The following is a 21137-nucleotide window of genomic DNA, read 5'->3' on the forward strand; positions in this document are numbered from 1 at the left end:
GGGGGAATTGCAGCATAAAACCATCACAAGGTTTTAGTTCTTCAGTTGCAACGTTTGTCTCTTCATTGTTTAGTTTTTGATGGTTTTATTTTACAATGCCAAATCTTTTATTATTGCAAGATGCCACTGCTTTAGCTCTATAGTAACTAAAAAACAAAAAGAAAATGGCATTTTTTTTTTATAACCAGGGTGCTTTTTGTAAACTTCTGGACCTATTTTCTTACTGTTGTTGGAATGCTTTGGTTTAATCGCAGAGCGGATGTGGAGAAAAAGCATGTGACTGTGACATGTGTATAAGCGTAGCAGCTCACTACACAATTTTCTATTAGATCCAACTGCTTTACTGTCGGTGACCGCTGAAATGACCCAGACAATCGATGCCACAGCTCAATCTCAAGGAAAAAGGGTTGATTCCTTGCTGCAGCATTGAAACTCCAAATATAAATTTGTCTTCCTCTTGTATTCTGCTTTAGTCCCTGCCTGTATCTCCCAATGAGACGGGCATTAGAAGACATTTATCAAAGTGTCAGAGTGAAAGACGGAAGGCAAGCAAAAGCTGCAATTAGTCACGGCATAAGTGGACCGTTCAGTGTGACTTAAGTCTGTTGGTGAATGCCTGGATAAGGATGTGTAAGGCAGGATTAGTCCAGGCTTTAATAGGCTTGGTTAAACACATCTGCTGCTCAGACTTTAAGATGTCACTGACTCCTATTATTCTCCCCCCACTGGCATTATTCAAACCTTGGTGCAGGACAGTGTCTGTTTCTCAGTGTTTAAGCCGCACTGAGACAATGTTTACAGTGCTGTGAATCTACACTGTTGGCGCCCTCTGTTTAGGTTGCCACCCATTGGATTGATTTGGTTTTGATTTGAGGGGTCTTGGCTAAAGAAAACCAGTGACCTTCCCCTTTAGACATTTCTTCCTAAACCAGAGCCATCATCAGGTGTGTTTTTCCATCCGTACCAGAGTTGAACATTGATAACAATCTCCTTCTTGGGTAAATGTTGAGGTTTTCTGTCTTTACTCAGCAATTTCACCGCACGTCCAGGAGATACAGTTTGTTGTTCATTTCAGCTGATCTTGCAAGAATGTTCCTTGCAGCCTAATCTAGTTAGGTATGCACAGTTTGTACATAATGTGTTACAGCTGACCACAGTAGCATTTGCACAATAATTGAATTTATTTCTAAAGGTAAAATGGTTAAGAAATTGATCAAATTGATTTTATTTGATGAAAATTTATATCCTACTACCAAATAGAAGTACCTAAATAAGTAGCTCAGTGCTTGCTAGGTATTGTAAATTCAATAGTATATTTTAGACATTTCTTATAACTGAGGTTTTATTTAACTTATGTATAGAGCAAGTATAAAATAGTGACCACTAGGTGCACAAGAATAAAACAAGACTGGCAATAATCTACATTTTTAAAATGTCTATATTTACGATGGCACTGAAAATGCTGGATGTTTGCAGTCTTAAATCCTTTTTTTAAAGAATCTGTTTATACAAATTTAGGTTAGACTTCAATTAGATTAGATTTTGATCTGATTATAAATACAGTAACCCGTTTCTAAATACGCAGGCTTTTTAATGCGTTGTAAAACTGCCTTTCAGGATTTCAAAGTAAAGCTGAGAGAACATAAGCTATTAAATATCTGCCTATATTTGCTAGTTCATCATACAAAAAAATGGATTCCTTATATAACTGAAAAATTAAAATGTGGCATTATTTACCTTAGTAAATAGGCATGTATATTTTGGATAAATGGAACTGAACTCCTTTTTCAGGTCACATTTTAATTTGAAATAAAGTGCTTTAAATGTTCTTTCTAATGCTCTGGCTAACACTGGTAATCACTGTGCTTATATTTTTTTTACTCTTTCACTTTTATAGTGATTTTTATTATTATATTTTAGCATGTTTTTGGTTTTATTGACTCTTTTTATACACTGCAAAATAGAAAACTGGACAAGCTAGAATAGGAAAGGAAATTTAGAAGCCTTTTGGTCTTTAAACCTCAAGCAGCGATGTTTAGAAGTAGGGGCCTCCAATCATTGGTCTCCTGCTCTACCTCTGCTCCACTACCACACCTGTGATATGGCTTATCAAGCCTTTGAATTAACAGGACAATAAGTGCTGTTATTACGATAAGCAGGAATCACCCTCTTAATGATGCAGTGTAGTTAATAGTGATTAAATAAGATGTTGGAAGTAAGTCATCATTTGTTCCGAAAAGTCATTTTATGCAGCATTCAAAGTGAGTGATGTTTTATGAAGTTGTGAGCGCAGAGACGGAGTCGATTGAGCGGAGAAACAGCCGAGCCAACAGCTGGCGTTGAGTGCGCGCAGAGATCAAACCAAGCGCGAGGACAGTGGGTTGAGCACACGTCAAACAGGTTTTGAGCACGTGTTTTGATGTTTAAACGCTGAATACATGTCTCACTGCTCGCTCGGATTGGTGTCTGTACGCTCAAACCAATATCACAATCGTTATGCCATAACTGCAGTCTTGAAAATAAATGCAATTCAAGTCCTCATCTCTGAAACAGACAAATGAGTCTAGGGTTTACTGTTAAGACTTGTGTCCCTGATATGCCTAGGAACAATGATTTGCTTCCCACAGTAGATCTTCGTCAAAAGGTTAAAATACTTATCAGGGCGGGCAAAGTTTTTTTTTTTGCTAACAATCCCATTGTTACAGTTTATATAGAGATATCAGCTCGGTCTTGAGTGAGGCAGTGCCCGCAGTCTAGCTGCTTGTCACAGAGTGCCATATCAGGCCATACTGACAAAATCCTGCTCCGCTGAGCAGTAATTTGCCTCTACTTGGTCAAAACACATTGAGCCAGAAGCCGTGGCCTTTGAAGCCTGGGGTACCTGAACTGCTGGAGCTGTCAGTAAGGTGAGATGCTGGGCAAACAACTCTGAGGTTTCTAGCTATCATGGGTCGAGTTTAGCTCCTAGTAAAGCTTTGCTAGTGAGGTGGGTTTAACTTCTCATTTGTGTTTGTTTTAACCTAGTTCCATTTGTTAAGGCATTTTTCAGTGGAACAGTCTGAACCAGGAAGAGGATCAGAACTTTTTTTTTTTTTTTACTCCACTAGTCTTGCCAAGCAGTCTTATTTTGATCATATATGGCAAAGGGGAGGATGTTCTAACTCTTCTGCTCGGTGGTTGTGTGAGCTTATTTATGTGTGTGTGTGTACAGAGCTGTTAATGCCAGTGGATCCGGAGCCATGCAGATGGTTCGGTATTGCTGAGCTCTTTAAATGGTTTGATATACCTCTGTTTAGGGAGAAATTATGTGTGTTTTTGTTTATTTAAGAGGGTTATTTGATAAGGTCACATAAATGTTTAATATTAAACCTTTAAACTGAGTTTAGTCTTTTATTAAGAATTAATATATTTGTATCTAAGAGGCATGTGTAATGTCATGCCTTGGAGAAATCCCAAAGTGATTAGTAGAAAAAGCTAAAGGTAATGGTGATGGCAAGTAAGTCTTCCAATCGAAGACTCTAAACACCAAAGATTAGATTGCCAAAAATGGCAGTAAACAAATGCATAAAGCTGGTTTGCATTTAAGAAAAATGGTTCGATGTGGTACTCCGATTAAAATGTCTCCATCGTTTACGGAGGAGGCTGAACGTAGTTTCTGACAAGAAGGTTTTTAATTGCTTATTTACAAATTTTACCTCTTAATGATAGTTTTGGACATTTTGGTAATGTCCTTAGATAATGAATCATTTATTAATTTGGTCATTAGAAATTCCCTCGACTTTTAAAATGCGTTTTTTTTTATTTTGCAGGGTTTGAAATTTCTCACAGGCGATGACAGCTGTCAACTCTTTTTTTTTTTTTTTTTTAGCTTGTTCTACTGCATTCTTCTTTCCTTTACATAGTTAACACGTGTGTAACTGATGCATCTGTGTGGGCAATCTTCCTGGTGCATAATGCAATGCATGAAAAATGCAAATATTAGCATTTATGTTTTTCAGCTAAGGTGTCTTGGAAAATGTAAAAGATGGCCACAAGCTTGGTACCAATGAAAGAGTAGCTCAACACAAAACTTATCAACAGGACAAAGGTACAAACAATTCTTCTGTTTCTTTGTCATAATTACCTTGCTGATGTTTATCTTGGGCAAAGGTTGAATGCTGAATTACCAAAGCACATGGTAATAAACCATACTGAAGAGAACGATCTAGCATGGGATTTATGTATTTATTATATACATGATAAAAGATTTTGTTTTCACCCTCCTATGTACTATATTAACTCTCCTGATTTTGTACACAACTTCATTCAGCTAACTGTCATTCAATATTCCTCTTTGGTAAGTCGGCTTAAAAGTATTTATTTTATTTTTTTTTCTGTTGCTGCATTGAAATAACCAAATTTAGTATTTTCTTTATTGCCTACTGATGAGCAAAAATGCCTCATTAAATACCTCAGAGTGACGTTAAGCTTCTGTTTAAACCTATTCTGAAGCTTTGTTTTCACTCGCTCAACCAGTTTTATTTAGTGGCTAAACAAAGTTACATGGTGAAATTTCAATTATCCATTTATTCTATTTATTTATATAGATAAATCCAGCTTCCTTTTCAAGCTGCCGCAGCATGATACTGAACCACTGTCTTTCAGTGAAGTTTGCTGGGTTTATCTGATTGGAAATGCCGTGTGTCCACTAATGTTTTCTAAAAAGCCTTCGATTAACTTCACAGAGCAGTGGGAATAATGCTTACATTAAATGACCAAAAGATGGACTAATAACTTGATGGCCTCTATAGGCAGTTGGTTGCACTGGATTTTATTTTGAACCACACAGTTACTGGAATGAAAAAACACACTTAAGATTTTTATTTGAAAAATAAATGGGTTTTCAGAGGTAAAATTGTGTACTCCCATCAAATAACATCCTCATAAAAATCAATGGATAATGTGGAAAAACTTGATGGGTTATGAATAATTTACCAAGATTGGGTGTTTTATGCTTGATTTTTATTTTTTACTTTGTTGCTTAACCCCCACATGAATAACTTCTACATGAACCTGAGAGGGTCATATCTGGCAGGCTGAAAGCTGATTCAATCCAAGTGTGTATGTTTCTGTGTCTCATTGCATGAAGTGTGTGTTTGTTTGGCACAAGCTACAGCATGCATCTTCGATTTACAGTTCTGACACCTACACACAGCGGAGCTCTCAGATGCAGAGACAGCCTCTCTTCCAGACAGTTAGAAACATGACGGACTGGCGGCCAGCAGCACTGCTTCTCCTGCAACACTGTGTGCAAGTTTGTTCTTGGAATCTGTGTACGTCTGTATGGCCTAGGTCATGACAGAGAAGAACTGGGCCATGGCAGTGGAAGTAATACCCATGCCTTGAGGTTGACCTCAGGATGCGTGTGTGATACAGTTGGCTAGGCAGGTGGTGTCTTGTGTGGCTTCAGGCTGTCTTGGCTCAATCTCCTTTCTTTGTGTGCCTTGAGGCGGCCCCTCTCCTCAATGGTTTTACTAAAAGATTGGAACCCACGCTGCATTTTGGTCAGCCCTCTTCTTCCTCTGACTCACACGGTAATTTTCCAGAGAGCTGACAGAAATGCCGACACGTGCTCAAGCCCAGTTCTGAGGTTGGTTAGTACTTTAACCTTTGCCATGTTAATGCAAATCCATTTCCCTCCCGTTGTGATTGAATTGTCATGTGTCGCCTGACTGGACAGTTCATAAACTGAGATAAGCCACCACAGCTAAACGTGGAGTATTATATTTATGTGTGTATTTGCATGCGGGTTTCCCATGATGGCGATAATCTCATGTGCATGGAGAGAGTTGGCAGGTATTGCAGACAGGCGCCAGGTTTCAGCGAAGAACAGCTGCATTTAGAGTGGAGGAAAGGTATGATTGGGTGTAATGAGATCGTGTGATATTAACTCACCACAACATTTTTCATCAAAGTGAAATCTCTCTTGCAGTGAACTAGCCTGCTGCTCTGACCATTGTGGACGTAACCACGGAACAAAACTGCATGATTGTAGTCAAATCCATATTGTTTTCTTCCGAAAACGTACATTATTGGGTCTACAGTAAGCTGTAACTACAGTTTAAATTGGATATTTTTATATTATGCACAATCATTTTTCTGTCCTCACCTTCTGCCATTAAATCAGATCAAACCTCTCCTGATTTAGGTCATTAAGGATTATCAAAATTGATTCGATTACAGGATTGAGTTTCTTCTGCACCTGTGGCTGGTTTAAAAAAAAAAAAAAAAATGATAATAATAGACCAAAGGTACCAGCATTAGACCAAGCCTCCTTTTAAAAATGGTTGAACCCTGATTTTAAGGCAATGCCTCAAACACTTTCTGGCGTGACATAATTTTATCAAAAAATTATATGAAAATATATATACCTTTTTTTTTTTTCAATTCCAGTAAATTGTTTTGATAAACTGGGGGAAGGATTCCACATTTTTTTGAACATTAAATTAAAATAATTTGGTTATTTCTAACTGTCCCCACACAAAAGTTTGTATGTGTGTGGGGTGGGGGTGGGGGTGTAGTGATCTCATGATGCCAGCAGTTACAATAACACAATTTTAGGGGTGCCAAACATGGAAGTTATATGTTGCACAGTGCTGCTTTAAAATTTGGAAGTCGATAACCTTTTTACTCCAGTCCTTTAGGTGGCAGTAATATACTTAAAGTGCATTTTCTGCAGAGAAAAGAAGAGCTCTTCCATACAATGCTTAAGTCCTACCACATTGGAGCATTCAAGGCCATGAAAACATTAAAACATAGAAGTCAGATATGTATATACTTGTGATTAGAGTAAGGGGAAAAAATGAAATAAAATCTTAACGCATAAAAATGCACAACGTTATATATTCTACTTAAACGTGTGAATTTATGACTAATAGTACTTTTTAAATGTGAGAGAGGTTATCTTTGGGCACTGATAATTGATGTGAATTGGGTCTAACTTTTAATTTTCCCCAAAACGTTAAAATGTTTCAATTCTCGATTAATAATTTTGATGCCCAGTCTGCTGACCGAAAGAAAGAGATTCTCAATACCAGCGAAGAAGAATCCACAGGACTGTGTGTGCTATCATTTGAGTGTGACAGTTAGGGATGCAACTGATTATTTTGCAAATCAATTAATCTAATTTTTTCACTTAATCGATTGATAATTAGATAGCCAAAGGTTCCTTAAAGATGATTTCAACGAAATCAGGTGAAACTAAAACTTTTCCTCTTGAATAGCTCTGGATAGAGCATATTGATAGACAAAAACATTTTTTTATCTAAAATGCAAAAGGTTTATATATATATTTTTTTTTACAATTTATATATATTTACTGCTGTAAGTGCTCTAAGCACTCTGTCAGCTAAAGGCATCTTTTAGAGTCTGAATACTCCAGTTAACTTTTAATCAATTACTAAATTAGTGGACGATTATTTCACTAAGTGATTAATCACAATTAACCCGATTAATTTTTTCAGCCCTAGTGTCAGCATTCCAAGGTGTGCTTAACGTTAACGAACGAGCTAAAGAACTGATCAGTTCGTTATGTGCGAAACTTTCAGCAGGATTGTATTGTGCAAAGACCTGGCATCAGACAATGGATATCTGTAAATGCATTTATATTATGTTTTCAAAAAAAGCTATTGATGTCATGTCTGGTGCACCTTTGTGATGGTATAAAGAGCATAGTAGCTTAAAAAAAAACTACAGATGAGTTATGGTTATATACTGCTAATCAAGAGTAAATGTGAGCACGCTTTGCTACTAAGCATTGACCGTGGTAGAGATGGCACATGCAGTCTATTACTGCACAGGTTTGCTCTCATTACTTTATTAGCAGTACACTCTCAAATGTTTAGTGGACGTAGCTTAAAAAAAATGTAACGTCACACCCAAGAAAACAATAGAAAGTAAAGAGTAAACGTCTCTATATAACATCTAAATGAAAACCTGTTACAAAAATGTTTGAATCATGTCAGATTGATATTAATTTTATTTTGCAACGATAAATTATAAATATTAGTTACTAAGATAGAAAAACAACCCTGTTCACTTACGGCTGATTTAACTTCGAAACTAGGTTGTCTGCGTGTGTGAAGCAGTGAACGCAGAGACGTCTTCAGAGGCCTCTGATTGGTCAAATCTACATCCGCTGTACTCATGCGTATTTCCTGTTTGGTACCTTACTGTCTTGTTTTGTTTGTATGACCGCCATTGCGAAAAACGACTCATGATGTTGGAACAGTTGGAAGAGAGAGGTGCACGAGAACGCCGGGACCCTTTTTTGCAGCTGGATCCCCGCTTTTTTTCGCCCTCATGTCCCTCCGTTGTCGGACAAACTTGCCTCCTCTTCCTCACAGCCTCGGCCGTATTAAAGACCCACAGCTAGTTCGCAATTGTCCCTCTTGCGTTGTGGCGTGGAATAACATAAGTACAGACCATGCACAAAATTGAGCATAGATCAAAATGTCTTCATCGTACCTGCAACAAGCTCACTGCGACACACTGCAGCGGGAATATAACCAGCCCTGAACTCTACATTTTACGTGTGTTAACTTTGTATGGATCTAAACCAATAACATCCATTTTCACTTTGTATGTTTTTAGGATGCATCATCTGGCACAGGGGTGCTAGAGTCCAGTCCTCGAGACCTACTATCCAGCAACTTTTTGATGCAACACACCTGAATCAAATGAGTGGCTCGTTACCACGCCTCTGCTGAGCTAAATGAGGGGATTGAGGCTTTAGATTCAGGTGTGCTAAAGAAGAGATGAATATAAAAGTTACAGGATAGTAGCTCTCGAGGACTGGACTTGAGCCCCCCTAATGTAGCATGTCACAGTAAGCACTTGACAAAGCCATAGCTCATGAAAAAAAATAAAAATCAGAGCCTCAGTAATGCCACATGTAATGCTGTTCCTCTGTGACTATCAACGTGTCCGACTTACTTCCATTTCCGTCTTGTGGGAACCATCTATTGGGTTGACCGACAACACTTAACGAAGCAGTGTAACAAAGTCTTAAATTTCCATCACTTTTCAACTTCTCTGTAGTTTTCTGTCGAAAACACTCAGAGTGCCAGTCAATATATAAAAAAAAAATTGTCCTTTAAAATATACATCTTGGTTGTTTTTAATTTGTTTTGTTTTTTTTGTTTTTTTACCTGCTCTACAATAAACTGCAGACAATGCATTTATATATAAAAAAAAAAAGGAAATTTGTCCGCTGTAGAGAAAAACAAAAACCATTTGTAGATTGATAACAGTCTTAAAGGTTTGTTAAAACAAACTACTATAAAAGCCAGCATAAAATATTTCATTATTATTGATATCTAACAAAGTTTATTGAATGGCTTTGTTGAGTTGGCTTTTCAATAAAACACTTTTTTTTTTTTTTTTACAATCAAATGAAAAGCTAAAACTATTGCTGATTTAAAAAGATTAAAAATCAGTACATTTCATTTCCAAGTTTAAAGGATGCATGTTTCTCTGCATCTTTTTGAAACGCTTCCCATCTGTGAAAATTTCAACCTTATGATTAATAAACGTGCGTCTACATCAGTAATGTTTTGCCATTTTTGCATTGAGGTTGAGAGCTGCAAAAAAAAGAAAAAAATTCCTGGGGCCACAAATATCCACAAGGCCACACTAGTTTAAACAGTTGGAGAAAACGCCAGTCATTCGAACTATTTATTTTTTTATTAAAGTGACTTTCAACCATTTGAAAGGTATAATGCTGGAATTGAGTACCTTAAATACTTTGTATTTGTTGGTGAACAGGATCTAGACCGTTTGTATTTTTAAGGAAAATGTGTTTCTGCACACATGCAGACATCGGCTCAGGCATATCTAAAACTGCTGGACCTAACGCTGCTGTGTGAGTTCTACCAGGTATTATCCAAAGCTGACATCAGTCGTTATGTAAAGACTTATGAAAGCTAGCCTCATGGTAGAGGGTCCAGGTGAGCTGTTCAGTCCTTGTCACATCAGTTTTCTGTAATAGAGTTTTTGTTTAAACGACTTCCTTGTAGTTTGGTCATTTAGAGTAAATGTTAATATAAAGTTTTTATTTTTGGTTGCTTCTATCTGATTCTGGAAAGGCTCTAGCTCCACAAAAGGCTGGTGTCTGTCTGTGTGTGGGCTGTGCAGTGTACCTTGCACTGTTGCATTGGGACATAATCTCAGCTCCATTTTTCTCTTTCCTCACTCTCCTGGCTGCTGGGAACAGAAGGCGTTATCAAGCCTAAGTAGTGTTTGAGCTATTAAAAGGTGACCTCCTTTTTCTGGGTCATTACTAAAAAAGAATGGATTGATTCTAGTTATGAATATCCAAAATTTCTTGACAGAGAGGGATGAGAATGGAGAGACATATTTCTTGCCTTGGGGAAGTTAGGAGGGGTTGAGATGAAATGGAGCAGTGGGAGGGGGGTTGGGTTTGTAAGGGTGGAGGGTTGGTTAGGGCATGGAAGTGGTTGTGGGTGGCGCAGTGTGGGGAAGAAACCGGGAAGACAGAGGCGCGTAGTGTGCTGTCTGGTCAAAGGGGGACATGATGGTTACGAGAGCACAGCGGAGGGAGATCTTGTGACGAGGGTCACGAGAAATAAATCAGACATTAAGTTGAGGAGTGATCTTGTTGCTGGTTTGCAGGAGGAGGAGGTAGCCAACGACATGCCCCGTTTGACTCATTTTTTTTCTCTTGTTTTTGTTTGCAAAACAAGCTGCTTGCTGCTCAGAGTACTAATAGTCATTAGTGTTTAGCCTTCACCGCAGCGCATTGATTGTTGAAGAAGGAAGAGGAGGAGGGGTCATTTGTTGCTATCAGAGGTATTCAAAGGCCCAACTTATTGAAAGGGATAAAGAATTTGATCCCGCCTGTTCATGGATCTGGCTATAACATGCCGCTAACCTCAGAAAGCCCTCGCCACCACCCTCTTCCTCCTCTAAACTTCTCACTGGAGATCAGGCACCTCGTTTCTCTGCGGTGCACCGAAAGATGAAGAGCACAGAGCGAGCCTGAGGGTCTCCATTATATTTGCTGTCTGCAACGATGGAGAGGAGAGAGTAGGGGCGGATGGGAGGGGTTTAAAAAAAGAAGCAAAAAAAAAAAGAAAAAATCAGGAACGAAAAAGCGAGGAAGACAGAGGAGGGGTTGCTATAGTAACAGAAATATGGCTGCTCTTCAAAAACCTTGAATGTAGGTGGTGGTGAGATGAGTGTGTGTATGTGTTTTTTTTATTTTATTTTATTTCCTAACGTTGTCTTCTCTTCCAAGCTTTGCAGATATTCTGGATGTGTTGGAACCTTTCTGATCTCAATAAGGCCTTAAATGCCATCAGTTTGACTCTTTATCAGCTATATTATTTAAATGACCTAAGGGTGGTTTTTTAATATATATTTTTTAAGCAGTATGCAGAGTATTGCTGGTTTTCAATCATTCTATTTTATTGTTTTTTTAAGCTAGCCACTCATGCTATGCATCCAGATATGGAATAATGTCTCTTTGGGAGAGAACATTAAAGAGATGCAACCTCTATGCTCACCTTTTTAGGTAGTGGTATCTCACTGTTGGATGAAGGAAATGGCCCTTGCTTTCCTAATGACCTTAATTCAGTTAGCTCAAGTTTTTCCACTCATGTCTTCTTCCTGGAAGTATTTTTTGTGATTTACTAAACTGTAGGACTACTTCCTGACGTCAGACAAGGGAGCTTTGACTTATCGTGATAATGACTAGTTTAATCGACTTGGTATTTAATAGACAAGACTTCATACCAGCTGCATTTGGGTCAAATTTTGTATTCATGTAAAGCAGCTGGACTTGAGATATAGGCCTATGGCATTGTCCTGGTTTTATAAAATGAATACAAATCCTACTTTTAAGTTATTGGAGTATCTATAAATGAATTTCCCTGATTTTAAAATATAATTGCAACAATTATTTTTCTGCTACTGGTGTTAATAGTGGCAACTCAAATAATGATACATGAGCCAAACTATGGAAAAATATGAATTTAAAGATGAGGATCCTATAATCTGAAGCTGAGGGCGGGGTTAGTGTCCCACCAGGATGATGCTGCCAGCAACATATCTCTTAAGTTTCTGAAGCATAGCTGTATCCTTTTCTTCAGTCAAGATTTGTTTTATTTGCTTCAAACAATGAAAAAGTAAACGATTAATAAAGATGAAGCATGAATTTTCTATACGCTATAATAATAATAAAACACACAATTTCCAAGCTAATTAAAAGAACACTAGTTCTGTTGTGAAAATTCTTGTGACTTATGACTAATGACGGTTCTAAGACTGGTATTATTTAGTTCTTTATATCTTTTTTGGCCTCTATTAACAGCCATTGTACAGGGTCTAAATACGTCTCAGGCCCCTACTCTGTTAACAACCTCAAAGACTTGGAGGCCATAACATACTAGAGATGTCCAAATAACAGTGGAAACTAGGACTGAAACAATTAAACAGATTAATTGATCATTGAAAATATAATCCTCAACTAATTCAGTAATCGATTAATCGCTAAAATTGCAAAAAGTCTTCTCTAAGGAACCTTTTGCTTTACGATTTTTAATGGAAAAAAATGGACAATTTAATCGATTTGCAAAAATAATAAATAGTTCCTGCTCTAGAGAAAGCATTATTTGCTGAAGAGCAGATCCTCCTTTCAATTATTAAGGATAGTAATCCAATTAGGTCCTGAATTAAATTTGAATATGTTTTTGCTTTTTTAATTTATTTGGTTTCACTTCTATATCAATTTGGTTTTTGTGAGATTCCTTACTCTGTCCAACCAACCATCAGTGTCTAACTTATGCAGTCTATGTGCGAGAGGCAGGGTACACCCTGGACAGGTCGCCAGTCTGTTGCAGGGCAACACAAAGACACAACTATGCACACACACGGTCACACCTAAGAACAATTTAGAGGTGCAAATGAACCTAACAGTCATGTTTTTGGACTGTGAGAGGAAGCTGGTGTACCTGGAAAGAACCAACGCATACACAGTGAGAATATGAAAACTCCATGCAGAGAGACACCAGGCTGGGAATTTAACCCAAAACCTTCCTGCTGCAAATTCTTTCTTGAATAAACATTTTGGATATTGCAATGACTTGGGATAAATTTTGCCACAACTGTTGTGTTTATATGGGATGTATTCATTGGCAAAGTTGATTCCAAAACTTAAGTTCTTCCTTCTGAAGCGTGATGTCAAGAGCAAAGATCTTCCTCAATCAATACCTCAAACATGTGCATGTGAATTTATTGCATTTTTTGTAAACAAAAAAAAAAGTAATATTTAAGTTGTTAATGAAGATGAGTTCATATATGAATGACTTAAGGCAACTTTACTGGAAATTATGATCCAAAAGCTTTTGCTAAACCAAGAATTTTTCAATCATTTTAAATTGTAATGTCTATTAAAATCTTTTAACTTGCAGAAAACTGTATAAAATAAGTAAAATGCATTCTGCAGTCTAGAGTTACTGTCTTAGAACAATATATATATATATATATATATATATATATATATATATATATATATATATATATATTTCGGACGTATCAGCTTTCATAATTGAAACCTTGTAGGTAGGACTTTAAAAAAAATGTAATTAAGGTAAATGTTTTTTAATGCAGATAAAATGACAATCATTTCATTTAAACTTGCAGAAATGCTGTTTGTTTTTATCTTCATCAGCAGAAAGAAGGAAGAAGTAACCAAGAGGAGGACTGATATGTCTGTTTCTCCATATATCTTAATCTGACCTCTTAAATCTATCTGTTAATAGGATGTTTAAAGTGCAAACTCGGTTCAATTTTAAACAATTTTATAATAAATTATTTATATCCCTGTTTGCCAAAACATAAGACAGGATAACACTTAGTATAATTGTTTATGACATCAATGCAAGTGTTTTATTAATAATTCATTTATGGTCTTGTTCTTATACCTAGCTGTTTGTGCCTATGGTGTAACCCTGCTTCTCTCTGTGCTGCCTTCAGGTACGGGAGAAAGCGGTAAAAGCACCTTTATCAAGCAGATGAGGATCATCCATGGAGCTGGCTACTCAGACGAAGACAAGAGGGGCTTCATTCGGCTTGTTTACCAAAACATCTTCACCTCCATGCAGGCTATGATCCGTGCCACTGAGAACCTCAAGATCCCCTACAAATATGAACAGAACCGGGTCAGTGCTCCTCTGCAAACTCTTAATAATCCCTGTTTTCAGAAAATACATTCATTTTACAAGAAATGGGTCGCTTTCAATTTCAGGAAATGAGAATAGCCTTTTATTATTTTTGTAGTGCAATGATTTGCCAGACTTTTGGTTTTACTAGAAAAAATACATTTCTCTAAAAACAGGTTTCCTCCTTTCAGGATGAGCATAGAAAATGATCATAATGACCTGAAATGCATTTGTTTAGGATACATTCACATTTCTTTAGGTGTCATAAAGGAAGTAAACAATGCAACTAATTAATTTTTAAAACATTAGTAGTCATAGTTTGTAAAACAAAACAAAAATAGTAAAACATCCTAAATGTTCTGTAATAAAGAGGAAGTGTTTCTAAGGAGATTTTTTAAAATCTTCACCAAGTCTTCATCAACCAACCTCGTCAATTGATTAGCCCTTTTTTTCTCTCTCCAATGTACAGTAAACTGGTTCTGGCACTGAAAGTTATGCTAAAATCTGTCTGGCGAAAATATATTTGGAGGACATAGACCTGGTGGGTGGTTAGATGTTTCCTGCTTGTTCTAAGGAGACACTGAGCAAAGCTTTATGCACGGTTCCTACGCACTCTTCAAAAGTGTGGAACAGGATTTTGGCATTTTCCTAGTCTGGATAGCCATAAATCCTAAAATTATGTTGTGATTTCCTGATTCAATTTCTTACCACAGTATTTTTAAGATAAATAATCAAGTTTTGGAAAGATGAATTCAGACAAATGCATTTTTAGAGAGCCATTTCACTGTATTGTTTGGCCCTATTATCCTAAACCCACATTCCTTCTAGTGAGTTAGTTTTTATATCAATAGAATCAATAGGTTCACTTATGTTTTGAAATGTATAAAATCAAGGCAGCACTGATCATAAACTGCATTTCAGACTATCAGATTTCAATAAAAGCATTTTAAATAATCTAAGTTTGTTTAGATGCTACGTGAAGTCTTTCTGTTCTGTCATAAAAACTGATGGAAGAATCTTTTTAAAAATCTGGAGCTAGGAAACGTTTTTTAGTAACCATGTTTGTATTAGCAGGCCTTGAGTTCTAATGAATGAAAGTATCTGCTAGTCGGGCTATGAAACAATATCATGTAAACTCTTGAGAAAAAACAGTGCAACTTAAAATAGTCGTTTTAAAATAAATCTGACTAAATGAAACCTGAACTTAATGGTTTAAAACTGGAAGATCTTTAAATATAATTTAGTTCCTTCTATTTGTCTAGTTTTACTTTCAGTTCCAAAACTCTTGTTTCTAAATTTAGTTTCTTTGTGTCTGACAAACGGATCCTTAAAATAAAGAGGAATCAGAGTTTTTGTGGTGGAAACGATTATCAGGAACAAAGAACCTGAAACTGACATGGAAAGGAATCAATAATTATCAGTATGGATTAATATGAAGGGCTTGTTTTGTGATGCATTTTTCAGCATATCGTAAATCCCTCTACGCCTGGTTATTGATTTACTCAGTTGACCCACTTGGTGACATCTTTTCCTCCTCTTTCCAGGCCAACGCCATGCTCGTGAAGGAAGTGGATATTGAGAAGATCAATGGGTTTGATCAGCACTATGTCGTAGCGATTAAAAGCCTGTGGGCTGATCCAGGGATCCAGGAAGCCTACGACCGTCGCAGAGAGTACCAACTCTCTGATTCCACTAAATAGTACGTCTGCTCATCTTTCACTATGGATTAATATAGAGGGGAATAAATATAATCGTTAGACTGAATAATAATCAATTTTATGTCACCCTCTCTGTTTTTTTTACTGAGGCTGATTAAATTTTTGTCTTCATGCCAGTCAGTCATTTGAGGACGGACGTTGTCAATATTGAACTCTATTTATACACTTGATAATTCTTAGCTTTAGCACGAATCGTCTTTTGCATTGTTTAAATTAGTATTGTTCCTTTTATTTTAACTATTTCCAACATAACTCTCTCCTCAATACGTTAAGGATTCTTCGCTATCCGTTTTGATGCCTTTAGATATTTTGTCCCAACAGGAGTTTCTGCAAGATGACCACAAGTTTCTAGCTGTGCACACTCATAGCATTCATCTTGCTAGAATGTTTTTCCTGTATTTGATTGGTTCATAACACAGCATGTAAATCTTTTCAATGTGCGTCTTTTTAAGAATTTTATGGACAAAAGTGAGGTACATTTGTTCCCTCAGTCCTTTAAAAAAAAAAGAGGCATTTCTGCTTTGAAGGACTGGTGTTTCACCTTCCCTCTGTGCAGCTGTTACCAACGTAAGCAGTTAAAATGTTGGCTCATTAGAAGATTTGATTTGGAATAAAAAGTTTGGCCTCAAAAAATACAAACACAAATCATGAGGGTGTGGCTAAAATTTAGTTTGCATTAGTCTTCTCACAAAATTAGAAATTTCTTAATAAGATGCATGGGATCCAGCGAAGACAACCCCAGTTGATGTCAGCTTGGGATCTTCTTGTTTTTTTGTTTTTTTATTTATCATCTATCATGGAAAAAAGGTAATCCTTGCAAACATGAATCAAATATGGTCAAACCTGGAAGCAGAATATGTTCCAAACAAAATAACTGCTTAAAAGCAAAAGATTGGATTAGTTTGCATAACACAAAATCAGTATAGGTCAACGAGCCAGGGCATAAAACTCTGGCTGTTTCTCAATTCACAAGAAAGTGAGTACAGACTCATGTTCTCGCCAAGTGCGCTCCTGACAAGATTACAGGAAAGTATGGACTTGGGGAGAACGGCAGCACGCAGCATAAATATGGGTCAATTTGTACAGAAGCGTACATGTGACATAGTCTGGAGCTGCATTTCACCTGCTGTTACTAGGTCTCCGGATAATACTTTTTGTAATTAAGTGGGGAAATAATAATTAACAGAGTCAGATAAACACAAATCAAATGAACATTTTGCCAAGTTAAAAAAAAAAAAAAAAAAAATCACCATCAGAGCCAGCAGTACTTGACACACGGCTATGCCAAGGCTGCTGCAGACAGGCTGACGTTAGCCATGGCTGCTGTTTGACTCGGAGGACCACTGGTTGCCGCGGTCCTCTCAACATCGGAAATGTTTTTAAATTATGCACTAGCTCAGTAAATAGACCATATAGTGATGCTTAAAAGTATAATGTTCTCGCCTCAAATGATCTTAAAATGTACTTTTATAGAATGGCAACAGAAAAGAGAACGTTAAACTTAATACTAACTTAATACATGTCTGCTCAGATGCATACTCTGTAAAAAGGGAGGGGTGAGAATATAATCCGGGGACTTTGTCCGTTTTCTGTCTTGTGTTCTTGTGAATTTGAACAGTTCTAGGGCTGAGGCTCATGAGGTTGCACGAGCACACAAGAGTGCACAAGTACACATATTTAGAAACAGCCTCAGATTTAAGCTCATTTTATGTTGTATAACAGAACCACTGCTCCATTTGAAGTTCTGTGTCAGCCAGTTGCTAAAATTGGAGTAAAATATCAATTTGTAAGTTTACTATTGCTGGAGCAACTTTGGGCCCGAGTACCCTGAAAGTCTTGACGACTCTGAAGAAAACTAAAATTTTTCTCTTGGCATAAACTCTGAGGTTTAAGGCTTTTTTAGTCTACTTTTTTACTGTAATCAAATACTGTCAATCAAATCTGTTATCTGATTGATTAATTGTACATTTATACACTTAAGTTTTGTCTGTAATGCAGTATAAACTTACTCTGCTAAGGCTGTAAAGCCATTTTATACTGCCCCCTGTTTTGGGTTTTCTGTATTACAGCTGCTTTCATTTTCATGTGTAAGGTTCCCATGTCTGTTTGCATCTGACATGTTTTCTCTCTCTTACTTGAGAAAGAATGGTTTAGTCATCATATCTGTCTTCATTTCAGCGTTATCCACACTGTGTATGTATATCTCCAGTTATCTAAGTGATATAGACCGTGTGACTGCGGAGGGATATGTTCCCACCCAGCAGGATGTGCTGAGGGTCCGTGTTCCCACCACGGGTATAATAGAATACCCTTTTGACCTGGAGAACGTCATCTTCAGGTATCCTCAAAGCACCAGGACTGCAGCATCCATGGTTTGAAGACATAAACCACTGATGGGAATTGGAATAGAGATGAACTAGCTAAAAAAGTAGAGTTTTACCCTTGTAATTATAAACGAGCAAATATGTTTGTAGAGATGCACAGAGCCAACTTTTTGAGGATATTTGCAAAGTTCTGACCTGCTATTGTTGAGTTAACAGTTCAATTCAGTTTATTTATATAGCTCCAATTCACAGCACATGTCCTCTCAAGCCACTTTACAGAGACAATTCAACCAGATTATACCAACTCCCTTTTAACAGGAAGAAACCTGCTGCAGACACAGCCTCAGCCATCTGCAGCTACTCAATTACGAAGTCTGTAAACTTCAATAGAAACTGATTTAATAAAAATAATATGTTGGAAAATCATTCTTGCTTCCCTGCCATGAGAACATCATTAATTATTTCTGCTGGGAGCAGAAACATCACTCTGTATATAGAGAAGTGCCTGGTATAAACAGTCTGATGATTAGAATCGACAAGTTAAAACTGATTTGAGTGTTTTTTATTGGCAGATTGCGCACCTACTGAAATTACAAAAGCATTTAAGTACATTAGATGCTTAACTCAGCCAAGTGATTCAAAATTAATGACGGATGGTTTATCAGCCAAAAGGAGCAACGGTTTGGCCTTCCTTCACTGCAAAAAATGTAAATCTATGCAAGTACATTTTTCTTAAAATAAGTGCATTTTAGCTTGAGTTAGGCAGGTAATTGAGACACTTTGCAAATGGGACAAGACAGTTTACATTTAGAATAAGAAAAAAACAACTGCAGTCTCTTATTTAAAGTGCATAGTATCTAATTATCTTCTTTTAAGGGTAAAAAAAGCTTCTATTGGCAGATCGTCTTATTTATCTGCTCAAATTCAGCCTAAATTAATTTAATTTAAGACATTTTTGTAATTTTTAGATCAGATTTTATATTTTAGATTGTTTTTGCTGTTGTCTGCTGAATTATTTGTGTTCCTCGGTAAAGCAGTTAGCTAAGAGATCACCTAAAACTCTTTAGGAATCCTAAATAATGATAATAAATCATCCCTTAGGGAAATTTGGTTTGGTCACAGCCCGTCCACACTGAGGGATGCGGTTTCCATGGCTTTGCTGCCATGAAAGGCGGTCCCCATATCATCACCTAGTTTCTTCTGCTTTAAAAATGCTCCGTTTTAAAAATCTGAGCTGATTTCTTCTTTTCTCTCCTTTCTGACAGCTGCGGTAGGGAACACATGCTAGAAGACAGGAAATGGAGATCTTACAAAGCTAGCTTTGGGTCTCCTTTATTAAATAAAAGCATCTACACTGAGCAGTGTAGAGTCTGATAGGGCTTAGTGTGGTGGGCTCGCCTAAAAAAAAATAAAAAGATTTTTTAAAATCAGATTTTAGTAGCCAGGGACCAATATGGTCTAATCAAACGCAAAACTGTCGGGTTTCCTCAGTGCATCTCTACACGTGACTGTTTTTTCCTGTTGGACCTGGCCAACAAATTTTAAATCTGTAACATTACTCCAAAAATTATACATCTGAATGGGCCAAGTTGTCTTATGGATGTAAAACTGCAAAGGATCCAGTTAATCTGGTTAAAAATCAGTGGTCTGTGTTTAGAATGGTGTGGGCCTGAGGCCAGAGCTGCTACACTGAAGCGTGTGGAGAGCAGCCACAAAATACCAGATAAAGACGGATTGGGCAGAGATATCGAGGATTTCACAGGAAATTATGATGAACATTGGGGGAGGGGGTAAAACGACACAAATTGTAAGATCATCAGAATGACTAGTTTCCTGTCTTTTTTTCAAAATAAATATTAAGTTTCCTGTCGTCCTTGATTTGTCCCATCCTTCTTTATGTGGTTCAGATGTTGCTGCTCCTGCTGTTGAGGCTACTGCTGCGGTCCCTGACACCTCCTCACTGTCTGAGCTATAACCCATCAGTGACCTGACTCCAGATTGGTTTTCGTTTTAAAACAAAGTCGCTGATAATGAAATTTAAACTGGTTTCTGGAAATGGGCCTGATGGAGCAGTGGCTAAGACTTAACACCCTCCTGTTTCTGTGATGCAATCTTTTTTTTTTGTCTGTTTTGTTTTCATGTAAAGCTTTTTCTACAGGACTGATCAGCACTTTCCTGGAACTGTAGCGGTTTGCGATAATTGCCTGTCACGCTTTATGTAACTGTTTTCCTGTCTGTCTTTTTTTTTTTTCTATCAATTTCCCGATTGGCCATCTTGTAGTTATCTTACGGATCTGGATCGTATTGCCGATCCCAGCTATCTTCCCACTCAGCAGGATGTACTCAGGGTGCGCATCCCTACTACAGGAATCATAGAGTACCCCTTCGACTTGCAAAGCATCATTTTCAGGTAGAAAAATGCCCAACCGGGCTTCAACCCTCAGTGTTTTTCATCATATAATCAACTCATTTGATTTCTTTTTTTCCATGGGAGGGGGGGCGCTTTAAAAGCATCTCATTCATCTGCATTAACCACAAAAAAAACTTTGTCTATGTCCCATTTCTTTTCCATGCTCTTCTAAATGCTTCCATGCAATCATAAAAAAAGCTAATTTAGTCTCACCTGCTGCCACAGAAGTATCACACAGAACACAACAGCAAATGAACACTAAGCCCTACATTTTGGCGCCCGGTCCTTCTAAATGGGTCGCCTCCTTTTTTTTTTTTTTTTTCTTCTCCTTTCCTCCCCGGCCGTCAGAAGAAACGAGGTCGTCCTCTCTGCTGTGCAGAAATGTTATTTTGGGCAGCAGGTCCTGCAGGGCCTATATTGGCCCTGGGTCTCAGTGGACCACAGTGGACTGGGCCACCACCAGAGG

The 21137-nt window shown here is 37.4% G+C and overlaps 1 protein-coding gene across 2 annotated transcripts in view; it reads left to right on the forward strand.

The window, feature by feature from the left end:
* The window catches only part of LOC107100829 (guanine nucleotide-binding protein G(q) subunit alpha-like), a 38004-nt gene that overhangs the window by 9508 nt on the left and 7359 nt on the right, over nt 1–21137 (forward strand). Inside the window, exons 2-5 of one of the 2 annotated variants that reach the window (XM_015399480.1) lie at nt 14035–14219; nt 15764–15918; nt 18147–18275; nt 20543–20671. In XM_015399480.1, the coding sequence (XP_015254966.1) occupies nt 14035–14219; nt 15764–15918; nt 18147–18275; nt 20543–20671 (598 nt within the window). The remainder of the gene's footprint in view (nt 1–14034; nt 14220–15763; nt 15919–18146; nt 18276–20542; nt 20672–21137) is intronic. The other variant, XM_015399479.1, reaches the window with a different exon arrangement.

The sequence above is a fragment of the Cyprinodon variegatus genome, unplaced genomic scaffold, assembly GCF_000732505.1.
Source record: "Cyprinodon variegatus isolate N-32 unplaced genomic scaffold, C_variegatus-1.0 Scaffold1016, whole genome shotgun sequence".
NCBI classification, from domain to species: domain Eukaryota; kingdom Metazoa; phylum Chordata; class Actinopteri; order Cyprinodontiformes; family Cyprinodontidae; genus Cyprinodon; species Cyprinodon variegatus.